The 21,529-nt window shown below is 43.5% G+C and overlaps 1 protein-coding gene across 1 annotated transcript in view; it reads right to left on the reverse strand.

Moving 5' to 3' along the window:
* Window positions 1–12,109: 12,109 nt before the first annotated feature.
* LOC120055171 (microtubule-associated serine/threonine-protein kinase 3-like) overlaps window positions 12,110–21,529 on the reverse strand; it is a 37,863-nt gene continuing 28,443 nt past the window's right edge. The window contains exons 18-26 of the mRNA XM_039003093.1: window positions 21,269–21,381; window positions 20,924–21,084; window positions 20,534–20,655; window positions 19,975–20,184; window positions 17,089–17,315; window positions 16,847–16,969; window positions 16,598–16,734; window positions 13,963–14,150; window positions 12,110–13,729 (exon numbers count right to left, since the gene is read on the reverse strand). Of these exons, the coding sequence (XP_038859021.1) occupies window positions 12,714–13,729; window positions 13,963–14,150; window positions 16,598–16,734; window positions 16,847–16,969; window positions 17,089–17,315; window positions 19,975–20,184; window positions 20,534–20,655; window positions 20,924–21,084; window positions 21,269–21,381 (2,297 nt within the window). The 3' untranslated portion in view covers window positions 12,110–12,713. The remainder of the gene's footprint in view (window positions 13,730–13,962; window positions 14,151–16,597; window positions 16,735–16,846; window positions 16,970–17,088; window positions 17,316–19,974; window positions 20,185–20,533; window positions 20,656–20,923; window positions 21,085–21,268; window positions 21,382–21,529) is intronic.

The raw sequence follows: 21,529 nt of genomic DNA on the forward strand, positions 1-21,529 counted from the left end.
ACAGAGTTTCCCAACCCTCTCCACTGGCTCCCCCAGAAGTTTCACATTTTTGTTTTAACCCTAAATTGCCATACCTGATTTAATTAATTAGCTTGATGATTAGTTGACTAATTGAACCATGTGTGCCAGTTAAGGGTTAAAACTAAAATTTGAAACGTCTGGAGAGGCCGAGGAGAGGTTTGGGAAACCCTGCCCTAAAGGAACCCCAAGGGAGATGCCAAGAGCGAGATCTCCCTTGGGGTATTTCTTAATAGACTTATCAAGGCTAGGATCGTTACACTAGTCCCTCAGTTCAGAAAACACAACCTGTGCTTCTCTATCACAAATCCCTCACACCTGAACAGGACATGCTTTTGACTGTCATACACTATCCTACTTCTGCTCATCAGAGTAGCGAATGGTATGAGGGGGTATTGACCTGAGGTAGGCTTGAAGCCAGGTCGCTTGACCCTAAGGAAATCATACTACACACAACAACCCCAAGAGAGTAAGGGCCTCATCAAGGCTAGCGTCGTTCAACTTGTCAGGCAGCATGACTACCTTGTTAGGACGTTTCTAACTAGTACTAAATGCAGTTGCAATATACTGACCAATTTTAGCTGGCTCACTGGCTTTCATTTCAGTGCGGGATTAAATACAAAGTAGTGCTATAAAACTTTTAAATCCTCAGACCGATTGACTGTAACCTAAACCTCTGTCTTGCAGGCATGAACTCTTAGGTTGCATGTATTGAAAATAGATTCAAGATGTTATATTACTCTCAAAATAAGAAGAACCACTGCTAAGGTACATTAAAACCACATAGTTATGCACATGTAATTTAATATAATGATGTACAGGACATGTATATCATAATTTTATGACATATCTGTCAGAGTGGATTCTCATCTCATCACCCAATCAACACAGTTATACTAAGTTATACTTAAGTTGCGTTGATGAAGAAATATATTTTTTATTTTTATTGAATTGTTTCCAGTACCAGTACCCATCCTCCTGCAGTACCATGCTACTGCACCTATCCCCACAAGATTCAGGTACAGAATGCCAAACAAATACCATGCTAATTTTTTTTTTTTTTAATACAGCCAAGCTATTCTGTTCATGAGTTCTGTCATGATTTTGTATTCAATTTTTTTTTTTTATCTCCACAAGACTCCCTGATGCTGGACCTACAGGAGCTGATGGGGAGTTTCACGGGGCCAGATTGTCACGTAACCCCAAAGGTGACCTGGGCAGAGAGGCAGACAAAAGTTGGGGGAAAAGATTGAGGCAATGGTGGACAGCATGCTCTCTGCTGAAGGTACTGTGTTGGGCCAGTGTCAGTATTGAAACAGTGAGGATAGCCTGCCCAGGCATCTTCTCTGTGCCGCATGTGACATAGTCACCCATAGCACCAAGGTTTTGCACAACAGGAGTCTCTGTTTGAAGGGTTTTATCGCCCCTTGTCCCCAACCACCGTAATTCATCAGGATGATGAGTGGTCCCTTACCTTCCAGGAGCAAGGTGTGTGTTTATTGTTTTGGTGTTTCAAATTAAATCTGATAGCACCTCCTGCAATACACACTTTTTAGTCAAGCTGCACAATTTTTTAGTTTAACTGATGGTGATGTAATGTTAATATTTTGTATCTTACACGACTGTAATTGCAATATTTATGTTGATTGGTTAGGCACACATTATTAGAATAGCTGACTGAAGATGATGGGGGGGGTTTTGGTGGGGGGGGGGGGGGGGGGGGGGCTTTCATAATACAGATTAAAAAATATCTGCTTTCTCATTCTTGTTTATCTATTTCTACATGTCTGATCTTCTGTCTGCATCCCTGGCTCAGCTTTTAATTATTCTATTAGTCATCTTGATGTAGGAAAACTGTATACATTAAAGTCAAATATTTTAGTGTGATTCACTTGACATATTAAAATCTTCACATATGTTATTCCTTAATTTAATAGATTTTTTTCAGAATGTCAAAAGACTGAAAGAGACGACCAGCCTCCTTGAAGAAAAGCGGGCAGAGCTGGACATCAACGACGCTGTGCTTCAGGGTTGCTGAGGTCCACCAGGGGCCTGAAGGTATGTTAGGTTCTGAACAAATAGAGCAAAAACTGAAACGGACAACCAGAAAAAACTCAAACCAAGTTTATTCTACCCACAAGCATATATTTATACCTTCCGACTAGGCGGAGTTGCCAACTTGCATGTCTAAGATAAACACTCCTTCCCTGTTGTTAGGCAGAAACACAATATGTTCATTTTACTGGTATTGTCACGGCCTGCCTAAGTCTAGGACCCTCATGGGGGTGGAAGTGTTTGTGTATGGGATAGGACTGTAGTCAGATGGTTTTCGAGGTGGGCCCCTATGGCCCCTTCCCAGCAGTGTCTTCTCTCTTCAACTGCTGACCTTATCTCGAGTTGAGTTTCACATCCCTCCTTGTCCTAGTTCCACAGCAACTGGCCTGCCTTATCAGGAACTAAAACCAACCTGCCAACCTTTGCCTCCTTCCTTAGAAATATTAATATTCAGCAATAGCATGTTTGAACAGAATATGAACTTCCTGATCCTCCCATAGTCTCACTCAGTAACTTTCCATACCCAAAGTTCCTATTCACCCTTCATTGACCCCCAACATATACAGTTGAAGTTGGAAGTTTACATACACTTAGGTGGGAGTCATTAAATCTCGTTTTCTGGAAAATTAAGTCATGGCTTTAGAAGCTTCTGATAGGCTAATTGACATAATTTGAGTCAATTGGAGGTGTACCTGTGGATGTATTTCAAGGCCTACCTTCAAACTCAGTGCCTCTTTGCTTGACATAATGGGAAAATCAAAAGAAATCAGCCAAGACCTCAGAAAAAAATTGTACACCTCCATAAGTCTGGTTCATCCTTGGGAGCAATTTCCAAACGCCTGAAGGTACCACATTCATCTGTACAAACAATAGTATGCAAGTATAAACACCATGGGACCACACAGCCGTCATACAGCTCAGGAAGGAGACGCGTTCTGTCTCCTAGAGATGAACGTACTTTGGTGCGAAAAGTGCAAATCAATCCCAGAACAACAGCAAAGGACCTTGTGAAGATGCTGGAGGAAACAGGTACAAAAGTATCTATATCCACAGTAAAACGAGTCCTATATCGATATAACCTGAAAGGCCGCTCAGCAAGGAAGAAGCCACTGCTCCAAAACCGCCATAAAAAAGCCAGCCTATGGTTTGCAACTGCACATGGGGACAAAGATCGTACTTTTTGGAGGAATGTCCTCTGGTCTGATGAAGCAAAAATAGAACTGTTTGGCCATAATGACCATTGTTATGTTTGAAGGAAAAAGGGGGAGGCTTGCAAGCCGAAGAACACAATCCCAACCGTGAAGCACGGGGGTGGCAGCATCATGTTGTGGGGGTGCTTTGCTGCAGGAGGGACTGGTGCACTTCACAAAATAAATGGCATCATGAGGAGGAAAAGTATGTGGATATATTGAAGCAACATCAGTCAGGAAGTTAAACCTTGGTCGCAAATGGGTCTTCCAAATGGACAATGACCCCAAGCATACTTCCAAAATGGCTTAAGGACAACAAAGTAAATGTATTGGAGTGGCAATCACAAAGCCCTGACCTCAAGCCTATAGAAAATGTGTGGGCAAGCTGAAAAAGCCTGTTGCGAGCAGGGAGGCCTACAAACCTGACTCAGTTACACCAGCTCTGTCAGGATTAATGGGCCAAAATTCACCCAATAAGTTGTGGGAAGCTTGTGGAAGGCTACCCGAAACGTTTGACCTAAGTTAAACAATTTAAAGGCAATGCTACCAAATACTAATTGAGTGTATGTAAACTTCTGACCCACTGGGAATGTGATGAAAGAAATAAAAGCTGAAATAAATAATTCTCTCTACTATTCTGACATTTCACATTCTTAAAATAAAGTGGTGATCCTAACTGACCTAAGACAGGGAATTTTTACTAGGATTAAATGTCAGGAATTGTGAAAAACTGAGTTTAAATGTATTTGGCTAAGGTGTATGTAAACTTCCAACTTCAACTGTTCATTTCATATACATGTAAAGTAATCAATACGTTCTAATATGATGACAGGAATAAGTATATTTCAAGCCAGAATCCAACAGGCAGAAAAGTGAATGTTTCTGTCTCTCAACTTCAGAATTGCGTTGATGTCAGTGGAGTCATGTTTGTAACTTGCTCTATGTTTGACAGCCACACTTCAGGATAGTCAGACACGGCATCTCCAGAAGAAGACTGAGGGGCTTGACAGTGTGAGACAGAGGAAACACTACCTCTACCGTTGGACAGGCAAGCCCCAACAACAATATGACCTCAAACACATTATTAATCAAGCAGTAAAACTGATTTGTGAAAGAAAATGCATTAGTCATACACCTCAGATCATGTTGATGATCAAATGTAGGCATGCCCTATGTTATTAATTGATCTAATGCAAAACATTTCATTAAAACTGAGAAATTACGTGAAACAACAGATCAACTTGTGAGCCACAACTGTGCATGCCTTGTATAATGTTATAACTGCATGACAACAAATGCTTTAGAAATGAGTTGATTGATTTGTACTCTCTTTGTTTGTGCCTCTATAGTAGCTCTATAACTTATCATGTAATATATCTGAATTATTATTGATTTAACCTTTATTTAACTAGGCAAGTCAGTTAAGAACAAATTCTTATTTACAATGACGGCCTACCCCGGCCAAACCCAAACCCGGACGATGCTGGGCCAATTGTGTGCCTCCCTATGGGATTCTCAATCACTGCCGGTTGTGATACAGCCTGGTATCTAACCAGGGTCTGTAGTGACGCCTCAAGCACTGAGATGCAGTGCCTTAGACCGCTGCGCCGCTCGGGAGCCCCCAGTCCGTCTAATCACCCCTTTTTATTCAGACGGCAACAAGAGGAGGCATCAGATTCGGATAAAAATTGTTGAGGACAAGGCCTTGACAGCTGCCATTGTTCAACTTCAAGAGCAGAAGGCAGAGTTTAGGCTCCACACAGTGGATGAGCTGCTCAATACTGACAACTTTGTGTGGTCATGGGAGAGACATGGCAACAGTAAGTGTATGATTGCAGAAGGTTTCTATTGTGATTGAATTTTTACCTTCAGCGTAGGCTGCAATCATCGCTGTTCCGTTATATACCTCTGTGAGCTTACATCTCACAGGCAACAACCATCTTGCCATCAAAAAGGCAATCTTTGACAGCCTGATGTTGGTGAACAGACTGCAGGAGGAAGAGAGGATCCTGGTGCAGGAGATGAAGAGGCACTGGGGAAGACTACAAAGAGCAGCGGGATCTCTGGAGGCACTGTCCCTACAGCTGCAAGGTCAGAGTAAGTTGAGGTTTATACTATTTTTGGACTGAACTTTTTGTCAGAGGGAGGAATGGCCTTCTCTGCCACCTGAAGAGAAGATTGAGTGACCTGATACAAGACGAAGTCAACACCAGGAATACCTACCACAAGCTCATTCTGGGAGAAGAGGATATTTTTGATGACTGTAGATGAGAAGTCAAATGAAGATAGAAGTCATTAATGAGAGCTCAGATGACGACTGCTGTGCTTTCTGAAATCATACACCACCCCCTGCCTCTTTCTCTCGGTCTCGCTGTCTCCTACAGGAGAGGGAGAAGGCCGCCACCACCTCCCTTGGGAGCAACCTGGTCTCTTGACGTTGACCCCTTACCTTCTGAACCCATCCAGGGAAATGTCATTTGCCTGATGACTCGCTAGTGGAGAAGGAATGTCTCATTTCAGCCGCATTTGTTTCCATGTTTCCTCTCCTCACCTCCGTTTCTTCCGGTCCTAGACTATGGCGACGTCATCAGCACAAGACTGTTGTTTGAGGAATGTGGTTGTTCATGATTTTCTTTTATTTTCTTGGGAGTATTTATAAAAATAAAAAAAATGTACTTAACTGTTTTTTTTTTTTTACTGTTAAGAACAAATTCTTATTTACAATGACGGCCTACCCTGGCCAAACCCTCCCCTAACCCGTACGACGCTGGGCCAATTGTGCGCCCAGGATCGAACCAGGGTCTGTAGTGACGCCTCTAGCACTGCACCACTATAATGCCGTGATTGGGATTTTGGTGTAATTGTGAGTTGCAAGAGTCCTTGGTCTCAACGGGACTGCTAAAATACATAAATAAAGGTCTTAATGTTGGAAGATTAGCGTAAATATAATTATAATAGTGTCTTCCGTGTATGACAAACCTACCGCTCTATACCCTGCTCTATTGCCTGTATTAACCCAGGAACTGTGTAATGACAGCGAAGTATTGCGGCACGCGTAGGGTTCAAACTCGGCTTGGTCTGCGATCGGCTCAGTAATGATTTAAATTAGCCTACATGTCTTTTTTTTTATGTGATCAACTGTTACTAATGATCATCAGCAACAACCACATGGCCGTGACCGCGTTTACAGAGGAAGCAAATGAAAGTAAAGAAAACAATGTAATTAAATGGAATAATAATCTAGGCTAAACCAACTGAAGCGAACTAAAAGTAAATTGGCAGTTGGATATGTGTGGTTATTAGGCCTACTGACAATCAATACTGAATATCTACCTTGATAGAAATAGGAAACAGGGAAAGTCGGGGAAGCCGATAATTAAAACGTTTCGAGTGTCCATCCCTGCAAACTAAAAGGCTGTACAATTTAAATTCGGCATAATGGCACAGTATTTCATAAACATGACTCTTGGAAAGTTGATACGTTTATATGCTTCAGTTTGCTGCCATATGACTGGTTTCACATTTGTCTCCAGGGATTATAAGGTAAAATGTATCTAAAACAAGTGTCATTTATATTTACAATTCCCTTATCCAAACTGATTACTCATTTACATAGCTGTTATCGTAAAAAATAATAGATGCTTTTTCCATTCGGTTCGCTAGACCTTATTTTTGACTTCTTTGCGCGTAAAGAAGGTGGAATTATAAGGGAATTAAGTCAAGGTCAGTGTACAGTATCTGTAGCCACACCTTAATGTATTCGATCTCCAGTCAAAACGAATAGCAGGTGGACAGCATGCTATTCTCATGCTTAAATTCAAGCTCACAATAAGCATTGAGAGAGAAGGGAATTACGTTGCATTTACACATGCTTAACTCTGTCTGGAATCACACCCCATATGAGCAATGAGCATGTGTCTGGTTCGTTTCTCTGTCCTGGTAATGTTGGAGTGCCGTCGGAAAGTGCCCATTTGGGGATGTCTGATTTCTGACCACCACTAAGCTGAGCTTCTCAGTCATTTTTGTAACCATGTGACAATGATTTTGAGAAACGAAAAGGTTATGATTGAAATTAAACTGTGACAAGAAAAATCATAACTAGCACGCAGATCGGTAGAAATGGTAGGATAAATTCTTAGCTTCCCCAAATGTGACATGTAACCATGGCCAGTAGAGAGGAAAGGAAAATGAGCTAGGAACGGAGGAAAGGAAATAAGGACATTAAATAAGAAAAGGAGATAGCTTCCTTCCCTAAGAAAGGAGGAAAAGAAAGGGAGCAAGGAACGGGAGAGATGAAAGGAAACTAGGAAAGAATATTAATAAAAGGAAAAGGAAGGAAGGGAGCTAGGAAAGGAATTAAGGAAACAGAGATAGGAAATGGAGGTAGGGAAAGAAAGGAAGTAAGCAAAAGGAGGAAAGGAAGCTAGGAAATGAGGAAAGGAAAGGGAATCTAGGAACAAAAAGGAGTTCATACATGTGGTAGGGATTAACCACGGCAAGTAGGGAGGAAAGGAAGGGAGCGAGAAAAGGAAATAATGAAAGGGCGCTAGTAAAGGAGAAAAGGAAGCAAGGAATCTAGGAAAGAAAAGGAGTTCACAAATATGTGGTAGGGATTAAACACAGCCAGTAGATGGCGATAGTATTGCTTTTAGTGACTGGCTAGTTTCGTCACAGGCTGCTGCAGGGCTGCAGCTCCATACTATTGGTCATACCAGCTAAACTTGTGTTGTATGAAGCTTGCTGAACACCCACCAGTTCAAAATATCTTCTTAAACAAAAGATAGGACAATGTGTGCCTTCAATATCAAATGCCATACGGAAACAATTTATTATAAAACCGTTTGGAAACATCAAGTAAAAACACAAAATAGATCCATCTTGACACTTGTACCAAGGATGGCCGGCATCCCTACTCAAACAAAAGCAGACAGATGTTCAAACAAGGCAAAGTGATGTGAGCCTGCAAAATTGTTAGGATTCTCAGGTACACAAGCACTTCTCGGCAAATACATTCAATAGTCCAACCCAACCATAGGCATATTCACATCCTAGCCATCTATTTACTCAACATTTGCTTTTGTTTGAATAGAGCGCTAGGCCATACAGTTAGAACCACAAAAAGAAAAACTAGTCAGACAAAACTGGCTTCGAATAAAACAAATATGAACACCACCATACTCTCCATATTCACATAAAATGGACATTAGCACTGTACCTCCAGTATTTCTAACTCAATCACAGAATCAAACAAAGGGAAATAATGAATGTGGACATGTTTTTGCATGTGTGTCCATTTGACCCTGTAAGTGTGTGACAATGTGTACAGGTACCCTTGTCTACAACTAAGTTGACAGAGGCGTTCGATAGCAGACAAAATAGATTTTTTTTTTTTTAAATGAGGGTTAAATGCAAGAGAGACAAACCACTGTATGGGCTATGCGTAGCCTAACCGTCTAAGCTTCACTCCCAGCCCTTGATGAACCACATGCATCCCTTATGACGTAGATGACGAAAGAGATTCTTTACCGCGCAGTGGTGAGAAAGTGAAAAACATTAGACATACACATCCCGAGAGTGGAAGATTTCATCCCAGCACACACAGAAAAAGACCTACAACTATTAGGAAAACAGACCAGTTGTCTATTTGTGGTTCAGGGTATGATGAGTAGGAGTCAGAGGGAAGTGCAAAAGTTGACTTTGCACACAAATGCTCTATTAGACACACCGTAGAAACCCCAGCATGGGCTATATAAACCCAGAGTACCATGCAATCAAGTATTATGTGTCCTTGTCTCATGCAGCATGCATCTAACAAAGGCGTAAACAAGAGAAAATGCATCATACTGTATTCTTATAGAACAGTTCGGAAGTTTTACAGTTCCAAAAAGGTACTTGAGTAAAGCCTTTAAAACGGTGTAGTGTTGAAATGCACAGACTGCAATACAATACCTACACAGTACATAGAAATACAGGATTACAAAATACCATTTGTTGAAATTGTACATAGCATGTTCGTTGTAAACAATTCTGACCGGCTTTGCGAGATAGCATGTCCTGGGTATAATTTCATTTCACCACCACTGACTTCTGAGTAGTTCATCAAATCTGAAAATATAGACCTCTTTTGAGGATCTGTTGAGACTCTGAAAGAACCCCCTCCCACCGCCAACTTTTGATATGTACAGACAGTTACATAACAGCAAGTAAAATTTAACACAATATCAACCTTCAGACCTACTGTAGTGTATAAAAGGCCCAAAATGATGGTGTTCAACACAACATAACTCATTTTGCAACACTGATGTGATCCCCCAACAAGCTTCATCCTTGAGGCACATTTTTACAGCCATTGTTGTTCCCATCACTTGTGCAACTGGTATGTTGGTATACTCTAAAATATAATAATATTAAGTATAATAATAATGCATATGGCATTAAGACTCCGATATCAAAATACAAACATAAATACATGTACAGTACAAAGACATAAAACGATCATCTGTTCCTAATATCTAAGCCCTGGGTTCTGACTGAAGGTATGTGACGCTCCTCCATTGTTGCCTCTTCCTTATATCGTTTACAAAATTCATGTCAAAATATACATTTTCCTTAGTGCACTTTACCACAATGTAAACATCAACACACAGAAGAAGAAGATGAAAGAGGAATGGGTTTCTTTGAAAATATGCAAGCGGATCTTGTGGAAAGCTTAAACTGTTTATCTTTAGCTTGGTGGTGTCACCTGGACAGCTGAATTCTAGGATGTAGCCTAAAACAGGTTTGAGCGCAAAACTATCTATTTGTGTCTTATCAAAACAATATCCTGTCAACAATTGCCTCTGTGACAGAGATTAGGTGACAGCATTTGATAGGATTAAAGTTCTATGCTTTAGTAGTACAAGCATTGGCAGCAAGCTCAAATTGCCATGCTACCATGATTTCAGCGAAATCAAGTGGGTATAAACCCTGTTGTCCATGAGAATCAGTACAGAGGAACCAGGAAACCCAGAAGTGGATGAGGTCGGGATGAACAAACATGAGGTTATGACAAAATATTGTGCAATATAATCAACAGGTTTTAAAACAAACCAAACCTGGCTTTAATTTATATGTTAAATAAGATTGGAAGAAATACCCTCTTTGAGATTTGGGTAAAAATGCTTAGAAATATAAACTAGCAAAATAATTGAAGCATTTGTAAAGGGGACTGCATTTTCCTGCTACTATCAAGCCTGCAAACAAGGGAATAGGAGCTATTTGTCAAACAAGAAAGGCCCTCATTCAATAAGATATGGGTTAAGAGAACAAAAACAAAACAAATCTGTTTCATGGCAGCTAATACCATTTGTTAGTAATACAATGACTTCACATCAACCAAAACCTGACCTAGCCACAGTGCATTCGGAAAGTATTCAGACCCCTTGATCTTTTCCACATTTTGTTACGTTACAGCCTTATTCTAAAATGAATTAAATAGTTCAATCTACACACATTACACCATAATGACAATGCAAAAACAGGTTTTTAGATATTTTTGCAAATATATAAAAAATAACAAAACTGATATCATATTTTACATTAGTATTCAGACCCTTTACTCAATACTTTGTTGAAACATCTTTGGCAGCGATTACAGCCTCGATTCTTCTTGGGTATGACCCTACAAGCTTGGCACACCTGTATTTGGGGAGTTTCTCCCATTCTTCTCTGCAGATCCTCTCGAGCTCTGTGAGGTTGGATGGGGGGGGGGGGGCGTCGCTGCACAGCTATTTTCTCTCCAGAGATGTTCGATCGGGTCCAAGTCTGGGCTCTGGCTGGGCCACTCAAGGACATTCAGAGACTTGTCCTGAAGCCACTCCTGCGTTGTCTTGGCTGTGTGCTTAGGGTCATTGGAGCAGGTTATCATCAAGGATTTCTCTGTACTTTGCTCTGTTCATCTTTCCCTCGATCCTGACTAGTCTCCCACTCCCTGCCGCTGAAAAACGCCACCACCATGCTTCACCGTAGGGATGTTGCCAGGTTTCCTCCAAACGTGACGCTTGGTATTCAGGCCAAAGAGTTCAATCTTGGTTTCATCAGACCAGAGAATCTTTTTTCTCATGGTCTGAGAGTCCTTTAGTTGCCTTTTGGCAAACACCAAGCGGGCTGTCATGTGCCTTTTACTGAGGAGTGGCTTCTGTCTGGCCGCTCTACCATAAAGGCCTGATTGGTGGAGTGCTACAGAGATGGGTGTCCTTCTCCACAGAGGAACTCTGGAGCCCTGTCAGAGTGACCATCGGGTTCTTGGTCACCACCCTGACTAAGGCCCTTCTTCCCCGATTGCTCAGGAAGAGTCTTGGTGGTTCCAAACTTCTTCCATTTAAGAATGATGGAGGCCCCTGTGTTCTTGGGGACTTTCAATGCTGCAGACATTTTTTGATACCCTTCCCCAGATCTGTGCCTAGACACAATTCTGTGTTGGAGCTCTTAGGACAATTCCTTCTACCTCATGGCTTGGTTTTTGCTCTGACTTGCACTGTCAACTGTGAGACCTTATATAGACAGGTGTGTGCCTTTCCAAATTATGTCCAATTAATTCAATTTACCACAGGTGGACTCCAATCAATTTGTAGAAACATTTCAAGGATGATCAATGGAAACAGGATGCACCTGAGCTCAATTTTGAGTCTCATAGCAAAGAGTTTTAATACTTATCTTAATAAGGTATCTGTTTTTTATTTTTTATTACATTTGCAATTTAAAAAAAATAATAATTTTGCTTTGTCATTATGGGGTATTGTGTGTAGATTGAGGGGAAAAAACGATTAAATACATTTTTGAATAAGTGTGTAACGTAACAAAATGTGGAAAAAGACAAGGGGTCTGAATACTTTACGAATGCACTGTAATTAGCACCACTTTCAAAACTACTGGCTGAGATTATACAAAAGCATCACTAAGTCTCAGCACACGAGCCTAAATCAAAACATGAATGTGTAAAAAATGAATTCCTCTCAAACTACTCACTTCTTTGAACTACTATTAGCAACTACTCTGTAGCATGTTTAAAAATAGACATAACAACAAAATATATGGACACAAAACTTGATTTAACCTTGGCTAGCCACTATCAATTTAACATTTTCCTTTTTTGGCCCCAAAAATCCACTTAGCTTATAAAAGTAATAAATAAACCCAGGAAATAAAGTGCAATCTATTTCCTAGTGTTACATATTTACAAAACAATATCCTGGATCAAGTGAAATCTACAAAACAAAATCAATGTCGCGATTCGTTTGAGTTCCTTCGGCGGGGAAACACTCTGTTGCCCAAACATTTCCTTCCTTCAACAGTGAGAGTGTCAAGGTGCATCCTTGGAAGATATGTGCTGCATGAAATGATTCAAGGAAATGTCACTTCCTTAGCTTCCCTTTCTGGGGGCTAGAGTCTACTGCGGTATCCCCAACCTTATCAGAGGCAGTCTTTGTGCAAAGCAGCTGTCGCTTCTGGTGCCTTACTGGAGACGTTCACCGTGAGAGAGACATCCTTAACAAGCTGCTGTGTGCCAATGTTGTTATCGGTAGATTCGAGCTCCTGTCTCTTGCCGCCGTCCTCCTCCTCTCCGTCTGAGCACGGCTCCCAGTCGTCCTGCTCTTCACTCTCCGTTGAGCCCTGCACAGCAATCTGAGGCACCAGGGTGAAGCGTTTCACCTCAGTCACCTCCTCGCTGGGTTGGGACATAGGCGTCCAGGAGGCTGCCCTCTGCTGGAGCCGGTTGGCTCCAGGGGCAGTGAGCATCACGGTGAACGTGGGGCTTGTCTTCTGGTCGTCAGACTCGTCAAAGCTCACCTCCTGCACCGCCTCCTGCTTCTTGAAGGAGTCACGGCGTTCCGAAAGGTTGAGCTTCCTCATCACCACCAATTGCTCTGAGCGCTCTGCCGCCCAGTCCCTCAGCCGCTGGCAGCCCCCGTAACCCCCCAGCAGCCTCCCGTGGTCCCCAAGGTAGGAGACCCCCCCGCCGCAGACCCCCTCCACCTCCACGTCCTCCCCCTCGCCCTGGAAAGGCACCTCCAACGTGTGCCTGCGGTGGGGGTACGACTTCTTGTCAACGTGGTAGGCGCTGGAGAGCCTCTCAGCCGACTGCACCCTCTTTAGGAGGGGAGAGCGGGGCGGCTCTGCGCTGCGGGGGCGCACACAATGGCGGACAATGGTTGGGGGCGACAGAGTCTTGCCACGGACTGTGTGGAAGGTCTTGGTGATGCCAGGGAGGGGAGAAGGGGAGCGCTGGGGCGACAGAGGCTGGGGAGAGGAGTTGCAGGCCAGGGGGGACGGGGGGATGCTGCTGGTGGACTTGCGGCGACCCACCTTGGTGTAACGCTGGATACTCAGCTTGGAGCCCAGGCCGTGCAGGGAGCTGGGCCGGATGTGTGCAGCCGGGGAGCTGGGAGAGCTGGAGCAGGGAGAAGTGCTCTGTGGAGAGTTTGTGTCTGAGGGAGAGGTAAATACAAAGTAAGTTTACGATCCACCTCAAAAGGGGCTATTGCATTGTCATGGACTAAGACAAATGGAAAGCAAAATGAGGAGATAAAAGCTTAAGTTAGTGGTAACAGTAGTAGTTTTAGTAGTAGCCTAGTAATACAGTAGTGACTGTAGCCATAGTAGTAGTCATAGTTACAGTGTTAGTAGCAACATTGCTGCAGAAGCGTGGGCCTTGTCTTACCTGCAGCCTGGTGGTCGGGGGCAGGACTGCGGCAGGGGGTGGAGGGGCCAGGTGACAGGCTGTGTGTGGGGGAGCCTGGCAGGCTCTCGCTGGACGACACAGAGTGATGCTGCAGTCCAGAGTTGAAGCTGCGGCTGCTGTGAATCACCGTGCTCTGCTTGGACAGCTTCTTCAGGATGCTCCGCCGCCTAGCTCAGTCAGTGGTTACAAAGAGTTATGAAAGGCTATGAAGGGGTTGCGAAGGGTAAATAGAGCCATAACATTATTATTATAGTACGTGATTCACAGCCCGGGAGTTTTTTTCCTGAAAATGTATGCTGTAAAACAAATTTCTCATTGAGGATCATTTTGTTTTCTAATTGATCGGGGTTAGGTCAACTTGTTTCACGATGATGACAGTAGAGTTATACAAATGAGAGGGAATACTCTGTGCATTAAGGAGGTCTTCTACAGTATACCTTACGTTTCTTAATCTAAAGTCAAGGCTTAGATTTCTAGCTCCATTTTGAAAAAAGGCAACACTGGTGAGGTATGCAGTTTGTTGTCATCCATGCGGTAGTGTGTAGTGACCTCGATTGAACACTGGGGGGAGATTCACGTCGACGGGCATCAAGTTCCTCTGTGTCCACATCACTAAGTATCTATCATGGTCCACACACTAACACATGCCTCTTCCCCCCCAGGAGACTGAAAAGATTTGGCATGGGCCCTAACATCCTCAAAAAAGGTTACACAGCTGCATCATTGAGGGCATCTTGACCGGCTGCGTCACCGCTTGGTATTTTTATTTTATTTTTATTTCACCTTTATTTAACCAGGTAGGCATTTACAATTGCGACCTGGCCAAGATAAAGCAAAGCAGTTCGACACATACAACAACACAGAGTTACACATGGAGTAAAACAAACATACAGTCAATAATACAGTAGAAAAATAAGTCTATATACAATGTGAGCAAGTGAGGTGAGATAAGGGAGGTAAAGGCAAAAAAAGGCCATGGTGGCGAAGTAAATACAATATAGCAAGTAAAACACTGGAATGGTTGATTTGCAGTGGAAGAATGTGCAAAGTAGAGATAGAAATAATGGGGTGCAAAGGAGCAAAATAAATAAATACAGTAGGGAAAGAGGTAGTTGTTTGGGCTAAATTATAGATGGGCTATGTACAGGTGCAGTAATCTATGAGCTGCTCTGACAGCTGGTGCTTAAAGCTAGTGAGGGAGATAAGTGTTTCCAGTTTCAGAGATTTTTGTAGTTCGTTCCAGTCATTGGCAGCAGAGAACTGGAAGGAGAGCCAAAGAAAGAATTGGTTTTGGGGGTGACCAGAGAGATATACCTGCTGGAGCGCGTGCTACAGGTGGGTGCTGCTATGTTGACCAGCGAGCTGAGATAAGGGGGGACTTTACCTAGCAGGGTCTTGTAGATGACCTGGATCCAGTGGGTTTGGCGACGAGTATGAAGCGAGGGCCAGCCAACGAGAGTGTACAGGTCGCAGTGGTGGGTAGTATATGGGGCTTTGGGGACAAAACGGATGGCACTGTGATAGACTGCATCCAATTTATTGAGTAGGGTATTGGAGGCTATTTTGTAAATCACATCACCGAAGTCGAGGATTGGTAGGATGGTCAGTTTTACAAGGGTATGTTTGGCAGCATGAGGGAAGGATGCTTTGTTGTGGAATAGGAAGCCAATTCTAGATTTAACTTTGGATTGGAGATGTTTGATGTGAGTCTGGAAGGAGAGTTTACAGTCTAACCAGACACCTAGGTATTTGTAGTTGTCCACATATTCTAAGTCAGAGCCGTCCAGAGTAGTGATGTTGGACAGGCGGGCAGGTGCAGGCAGCGATCGGTTGAAGAGGCAACTGCTTGGCATCCGACCGCAGGGCGATACAGAGGGTAGTGCGTATGGACCAGTACATCACTGGGGCCGAGCTTCCAGCCATCCAGGACCACTATACTAGGCAATGTCAGAGGAAGGCCCTAAAGACTCCAGCCAATCAATTCATAGACTGTTCTCTCTGCTACCGTACGGCAAGCAGTACCGGTGCACCAAGTCTGGAACCAACAGGACCCTGAACAGCTTCTACCCCCAAGCCATAAGACTACTAAATAGTTAGTTAAAAAGTTAACCAAATTGCTACTCGGACTATCTGCATTGACCCTTTTTGCATGAACTTTTTGGACTTGTCACATACGCTGCTGCTACTGTTTATTATCTGTCACTTTATTCCTAGTTAAATGTACATACAGTATATAGCTCAATTACTTTGTACCCTTGCACATTGACTCGGTACTGGTACCTCGTGTATATAGCCAAGTTATCGTTACTCATTGTGTATTTATTATTACGCAAATACTTTTCTATTATTTCTCTCTGCATTGTTGGGAAGGGCCCGTGGGTAAGCATTTTTCTGTTAGTCTACACCTGTTGCTTAAGAAGCATGTAACAAATACAATTTGACTCGATTTGTAATAGTGACTTTTGCAGTACGACTCTTGCTGGATGTACTTATATAAATGTTTTGATACAGTATCAACCCCCACCAGGTTAATATATCATAACAATGGCAATACGGCAACAATATTCCATCAAATTAAATTAGCACAAAAACAAATCAAAATATTTTCCCTCACCTGTCCTGATTGTCCCTTCTTTTGCTTTTCTTGCTGCGTCTTGCCATCTTTCCCTTGTGGCTGGTCTTTCGAGCTGGCCCAACCTTGATAGATGTGTTCTCAAATGCAGTAGTCTGAAGGGCCACCTTGCCGCCACTCTGTTGGTGTTTCACAAAAAAACTATGAAGGATTGGTTCTTATATCTCGCTAACAGTGTTGTTATAGGTTGACGATAGGTATAGGCTCTAGGGTGTGTATTGTTTTATGGACCTTCAGAAGCAGCTCCATCATCTCTGTGTGAACCAGACCCTGCACGGACTCTCCATTCACATGAGTGATGAGGTCACCAGCCCTCAGTCCTGCCTCGTGGGCTGGGCTGCCATCTTCCACACTCTGTAAAACAAACAGTGTTTTTTTAATTATCACAATTCCTCAGTCTTTGTGGGGTGATGCCGCCTTTTATTACGTCATTATTGGCTAATTCTGGAGCAGGATAGCAAAGGGGCACTCACCGAGACCATGTGGTGCACAGTGTAAATGTCGCTGTCGCCCATGTAGACGCGGATGGCCTGCATGGTGAAGCCGTATTTCTTCCCTGAGCTGTGGATGACGATGGGTGGCCGTAGGCTTCTGAGGCTAAGCGACAGGTCGCGGCTGGGGGACGAATCGCGGGACGAATGATTGGAGGAGAGCGAGCGCGAAGAGATGGGGCTGGGCTGGAGGCCGCCGGGCATATCATCTGAAATGGTACACAAAGGATGAGTTCAAGTTCAGGAAATGAGAAAAGGCATGGGGCAATGGTTGAATTTAGAACAAGAGCCTGCTCTTGTTTAGCATTTACAATCAACTTAATAGCCATTAGCTCTGTGCAAACACACCTGCCATACCACACCCTATTCAGCGATATTTGCCTGCTTGGCACTAGTAACCCTGTATGACGAACTTACACTATATATACAAAAGCATGTGGACACCCCTTCAAATTAGTGGATTCGGCTATTACAGCCACACCCGTTGCTGACAGCTGCATAAAATCGAACACACAGCCATGTAATCTCCATAGACAAACATTAGCAGTATAATGGCCTTACTGAAGAGCTCAGTGACTTTCAGCGTGGCATCGTCAAAGGATGCCACCTTTCCAACAAGTCAGTTCGTCAACATTCTGCCCTGCTAGAGCTGCCCTGGTCAACTGTAAGTGCTGTTATTTTGAAGTGGATACCTCTAGGAGCAACAACGGCTCAGCCGCGAAGTGGTAGGCCACACAAGCTCACAGAACGGGACCACAGAGTGCTGAACCGCTTCGCACGTAAAAATCTCCTGTCCTCGGTTGCAACAGTCACTACTGAGTCCCAAACTGCCTCTGGAAGCAACGTCATCACATTAACTGTTCTTCAGGAGCTTCATGAAATGGATTTCCATGGCCGAGCAGCCGCACACAAGCCTAATATCACCATGCGCAATGCCAAGCGTCGCCTGGAATGGTGTAAAGCTCGCCACCATTGGACTCGAGCAGTGGAAACGCGTTCTCTGGAGTGATGAATCACGCTTCACCATCTGGCAATGTGACTGACTAATCTGGGTTAGGCGGATGCCAGGAGAACGCTACCTGTCACAATGCATAATGCCAAATGTAAAGTTTGGTGGAGGAGGAATAATAGTCTGGGCATGTTTTTCATGGTTCGGGCCCCTTAGTTCCAGTGAAGGGAAATCTTAACGCACCAGCATACAATGACATTCTAGACGATTCTGTGCCGTTTGGGGAAGGCCCTTTCCTGTTCCAGCATGACAATCCTCTGTGCACAAAGTGAGGCCCATACAGAAATGGCTTGTTGAGATCGGTGTGGAAGAACTTAACTGGCCTGCACAGAGCCCTGATCCTCAACCCCATCGAACACCTTTGGGATGAATCGGAATGCAGACTGCAATCCAGGCCTAATCGTCCAACATCAGCGCCCAACCTCACTAATGCTCGTGGCTGAATGATAGCAAGTCCCTGCAGCAATATTCCAACATCTAGTAGAAAGCCTTCCCAGAAGATTGGAGGCTGTTATAGCAGCAAAGGGGGGACCAACTCATATTAATGCCCATGATTTTGGTTACCCTACTACCATCCCTACCCTAACTGGAGTAAACTAACGGACAACAATACTTCTACTTACAGATATTTTCCTCGCATCTACAGTACCTGTAGCTAAATATTTATACATATATTCCTAATTTCCTCTTTCTTCAAGTGCTGGATTTTCACCCACAGTGGCCAATCACCATTCGTTCTGATCTTAACTCCAATGTCCACAGATTACTTTACAATATTCGTTTGTGAGGAAAGTATTGGTGTTATATTACTTTGCGTTACTTTCATGAGAAAATTCTGTAGGAGCGAACAAGGCCGTGTGCACTGACAGAGATAGGTTATTTACTAACTCAGGTTTGATCACTAGTTTCTCCTTGCATCTGTGGCGCTGCTTTCCTGTGCTAGTCTACAAGCCATATGTACTGTAAGCCAAACATCAGTACAGATTTCCTATCTTTTCATTCAAAATCGTTCTCTCGAGCCGCCAGTTCTGGTTAAGGACCACACATACACAGACCCATAGAAATGTATAGAGGGCACACTTGCCACTACACGGGAAAGCCCTCTATTTTCACAGAAGTGATCAATGGCAAAGATCAGAGGTGCGCCCTCTATATATTTCTATGGACAGCAACTGTCATGACATTTCTCCAAACCAGAGAGAGCGTTCAAGATTGACGTCTATCCATGTCCCGAGGTCGTCGGGAAATGCCTTCAAAACTGTCCACCAGGGGCAACAGTGAGCACTATTACCATCAAGTAGACTTGTGTTTTGCTAGGGTGCTGTGGACAGAGGTGGTGGATAAGTGTTATCCCATGACTCTGGATCAGAAGGTTGTGTGTTTGATCCCAGTCGTGGACACTGGTTTTACATGTTTTGTTTTAACCCTATCCCAAACCTTACCCAAACCTTACCTTAACCATTCGGGAATGAGTGCCTACACTTAACCCTTAACTTCGAAATTTGACGTTTGGAAAAATGGGCCCACATAGAGCAGCAGGAGTCAACCCAGGGTGTCAAAAACACACTGAAATTTGGAGCAACGTGGATAAATGTCTAATTCAGCAGTGAGACTGTGAGAGCTTGTTGCCTTTCTATAATCGCTCGAGAACTAAATGAGGAAACAAGTCGGGATCAGATCATGGAAACGTGCCCGGTAGAAATATGATTGTGAAAGTAACGCAAGCGTTGTTTGACAAAGTAACTGTAATAATATTACCCAATTTGACAAAGTAACCCATTACTTTCCTCAGTTACTCATAAAAGTAATCTGATTTACGTAACAATTTACTTTTGTAATGCATTAACCCTAACACAGACCTGCAGTGATGATGAGAGACAGGGCGGAGATGGAGGCAGACTTGGGGACTTTGCCCCCAAGCCTCGTTCTGTCTGGTGTCTGTCTATCTGGTGTCTCCAGCTGGTTTCCAAAGCGTTGGGGGACTCTGTGGTTCCTGGGGGAAGAGTGTTTGGCCCCGGTGCTGTTGCTACGAATCCTGATCCGATGCAGGTTTGACACTACCACCTCAGCTGTAATACACAGGAATAAGGGTTCAAATCAAATTTGTTTGACCAAATTAGGCAATGTCCGAAGTATCTTTGCAAATAATTTGGTCTGGATGGAAGCTCACTCTAAAGAGAAAGTCTATACACTTGAACTCTGTGTTTGTGTCTAGACTGTTTGCCCTTTGATTAGTCTGCACCTGGCTTGGTCATGAATCCTCCTATCAACAAAAAGCAATATCACACAAATCTGTTTGTTTTCATGAAGAATGTTTCATGAGAAATGAAATATCTTATGTGATATTTCAATTTTTGCTGGTTTCCATGAGGCTGTGCAGACTTGAAGAAGAGTGGAGTGGCTTGGAACTGAGCTCACCTTCGTCGTCTGTGGAGAAGGCGAAGCGGGGCATGGTCTCCAGACTGTGGGTGCTGCTCATCACCAGGGGGCTGGTGCCCCTCTCAGAATGGAAGGAATTGGACATTGCCCGAGGGCGCAGGCTGCAGCGCATCAACGGCAGTGTCAGTTAGGAGTAGAAGGGGCAATGGTGACATCCTATCTACAGCTAAAATAGTCATTTATGATGTGTGCAGCCATTGGTTATGCACACCCTATTCAGCAAACATTTCTTGACTTTTTGGAACTAATCATAATCTTATGCACTTTCACCCACTGTTTTGGGGTGCGTCCGATAAAGACGTGTTTTAACTCTTACACAGGGAATCCTAACAGAAACAGAGAGCTACAACTCATTCTGGCTCTGCTCACCTGCCCCTGCGATCTTGGTGCTGGCGTTCCTGTCTCTGAATGTCTCCTCCTGGGGAGGGTGTGAAACGCCCATCCCAGCCCTCCTTGTCCTCACTGTGGCTGCGGTCCGATGAGAAGCTCAGGTTGGACGGTGTGGCCAGATGTTCTGTGCTGCTGTATACCTGAAAGCATGGAGTAGCCACATTAGCTAGGGTGGTCAAGTTTGGTGAACTTGGCACCAACAAAACCTTTTTTTCTCTTTCACAGATTTAAGGAGTTTTCCATTATATTGTATTTACAAAGAATTGCTCAACAAACGACTAATATTATTGACATTTCTAATATTTGAAAAGGTACGTTCCGAACCTTGCTGAAGCGGTTTGACCAGGAAGAAAACTGACGGATTTCCAGGGAAGACTCTTCATCGTTGGTTTCGTCATCCTCATCTGAGGCCAAATGGTGGTAACGCTCTAAGCGAGCTGAAAACATGACAACACAAAATGAGTGGAACTCAGGAACAGGGACCGTACCATAAAATCTGAACCAGGATATTTAGTGTATTTCAGGAAAACATATAGTTTTCATTAAACACAATTGACTAATGAAAATATCAATAAGCATTAAACA

Source organism: Salvelinus namaycush, chromosome 10 (genome assembly GCF_016432855.1).
Source record: "Salvelinus namaycush isolate Seneca chromosome 10, SaNama_1.0, whole genome shotgun sequence".
Classification (NCBI taxonomy): Eukaryota; Metazoa; Chordata; class Actinopteri; order Salmoniformes; family Salmonidae; genus Salvelinus; species Salvelinus namaycush.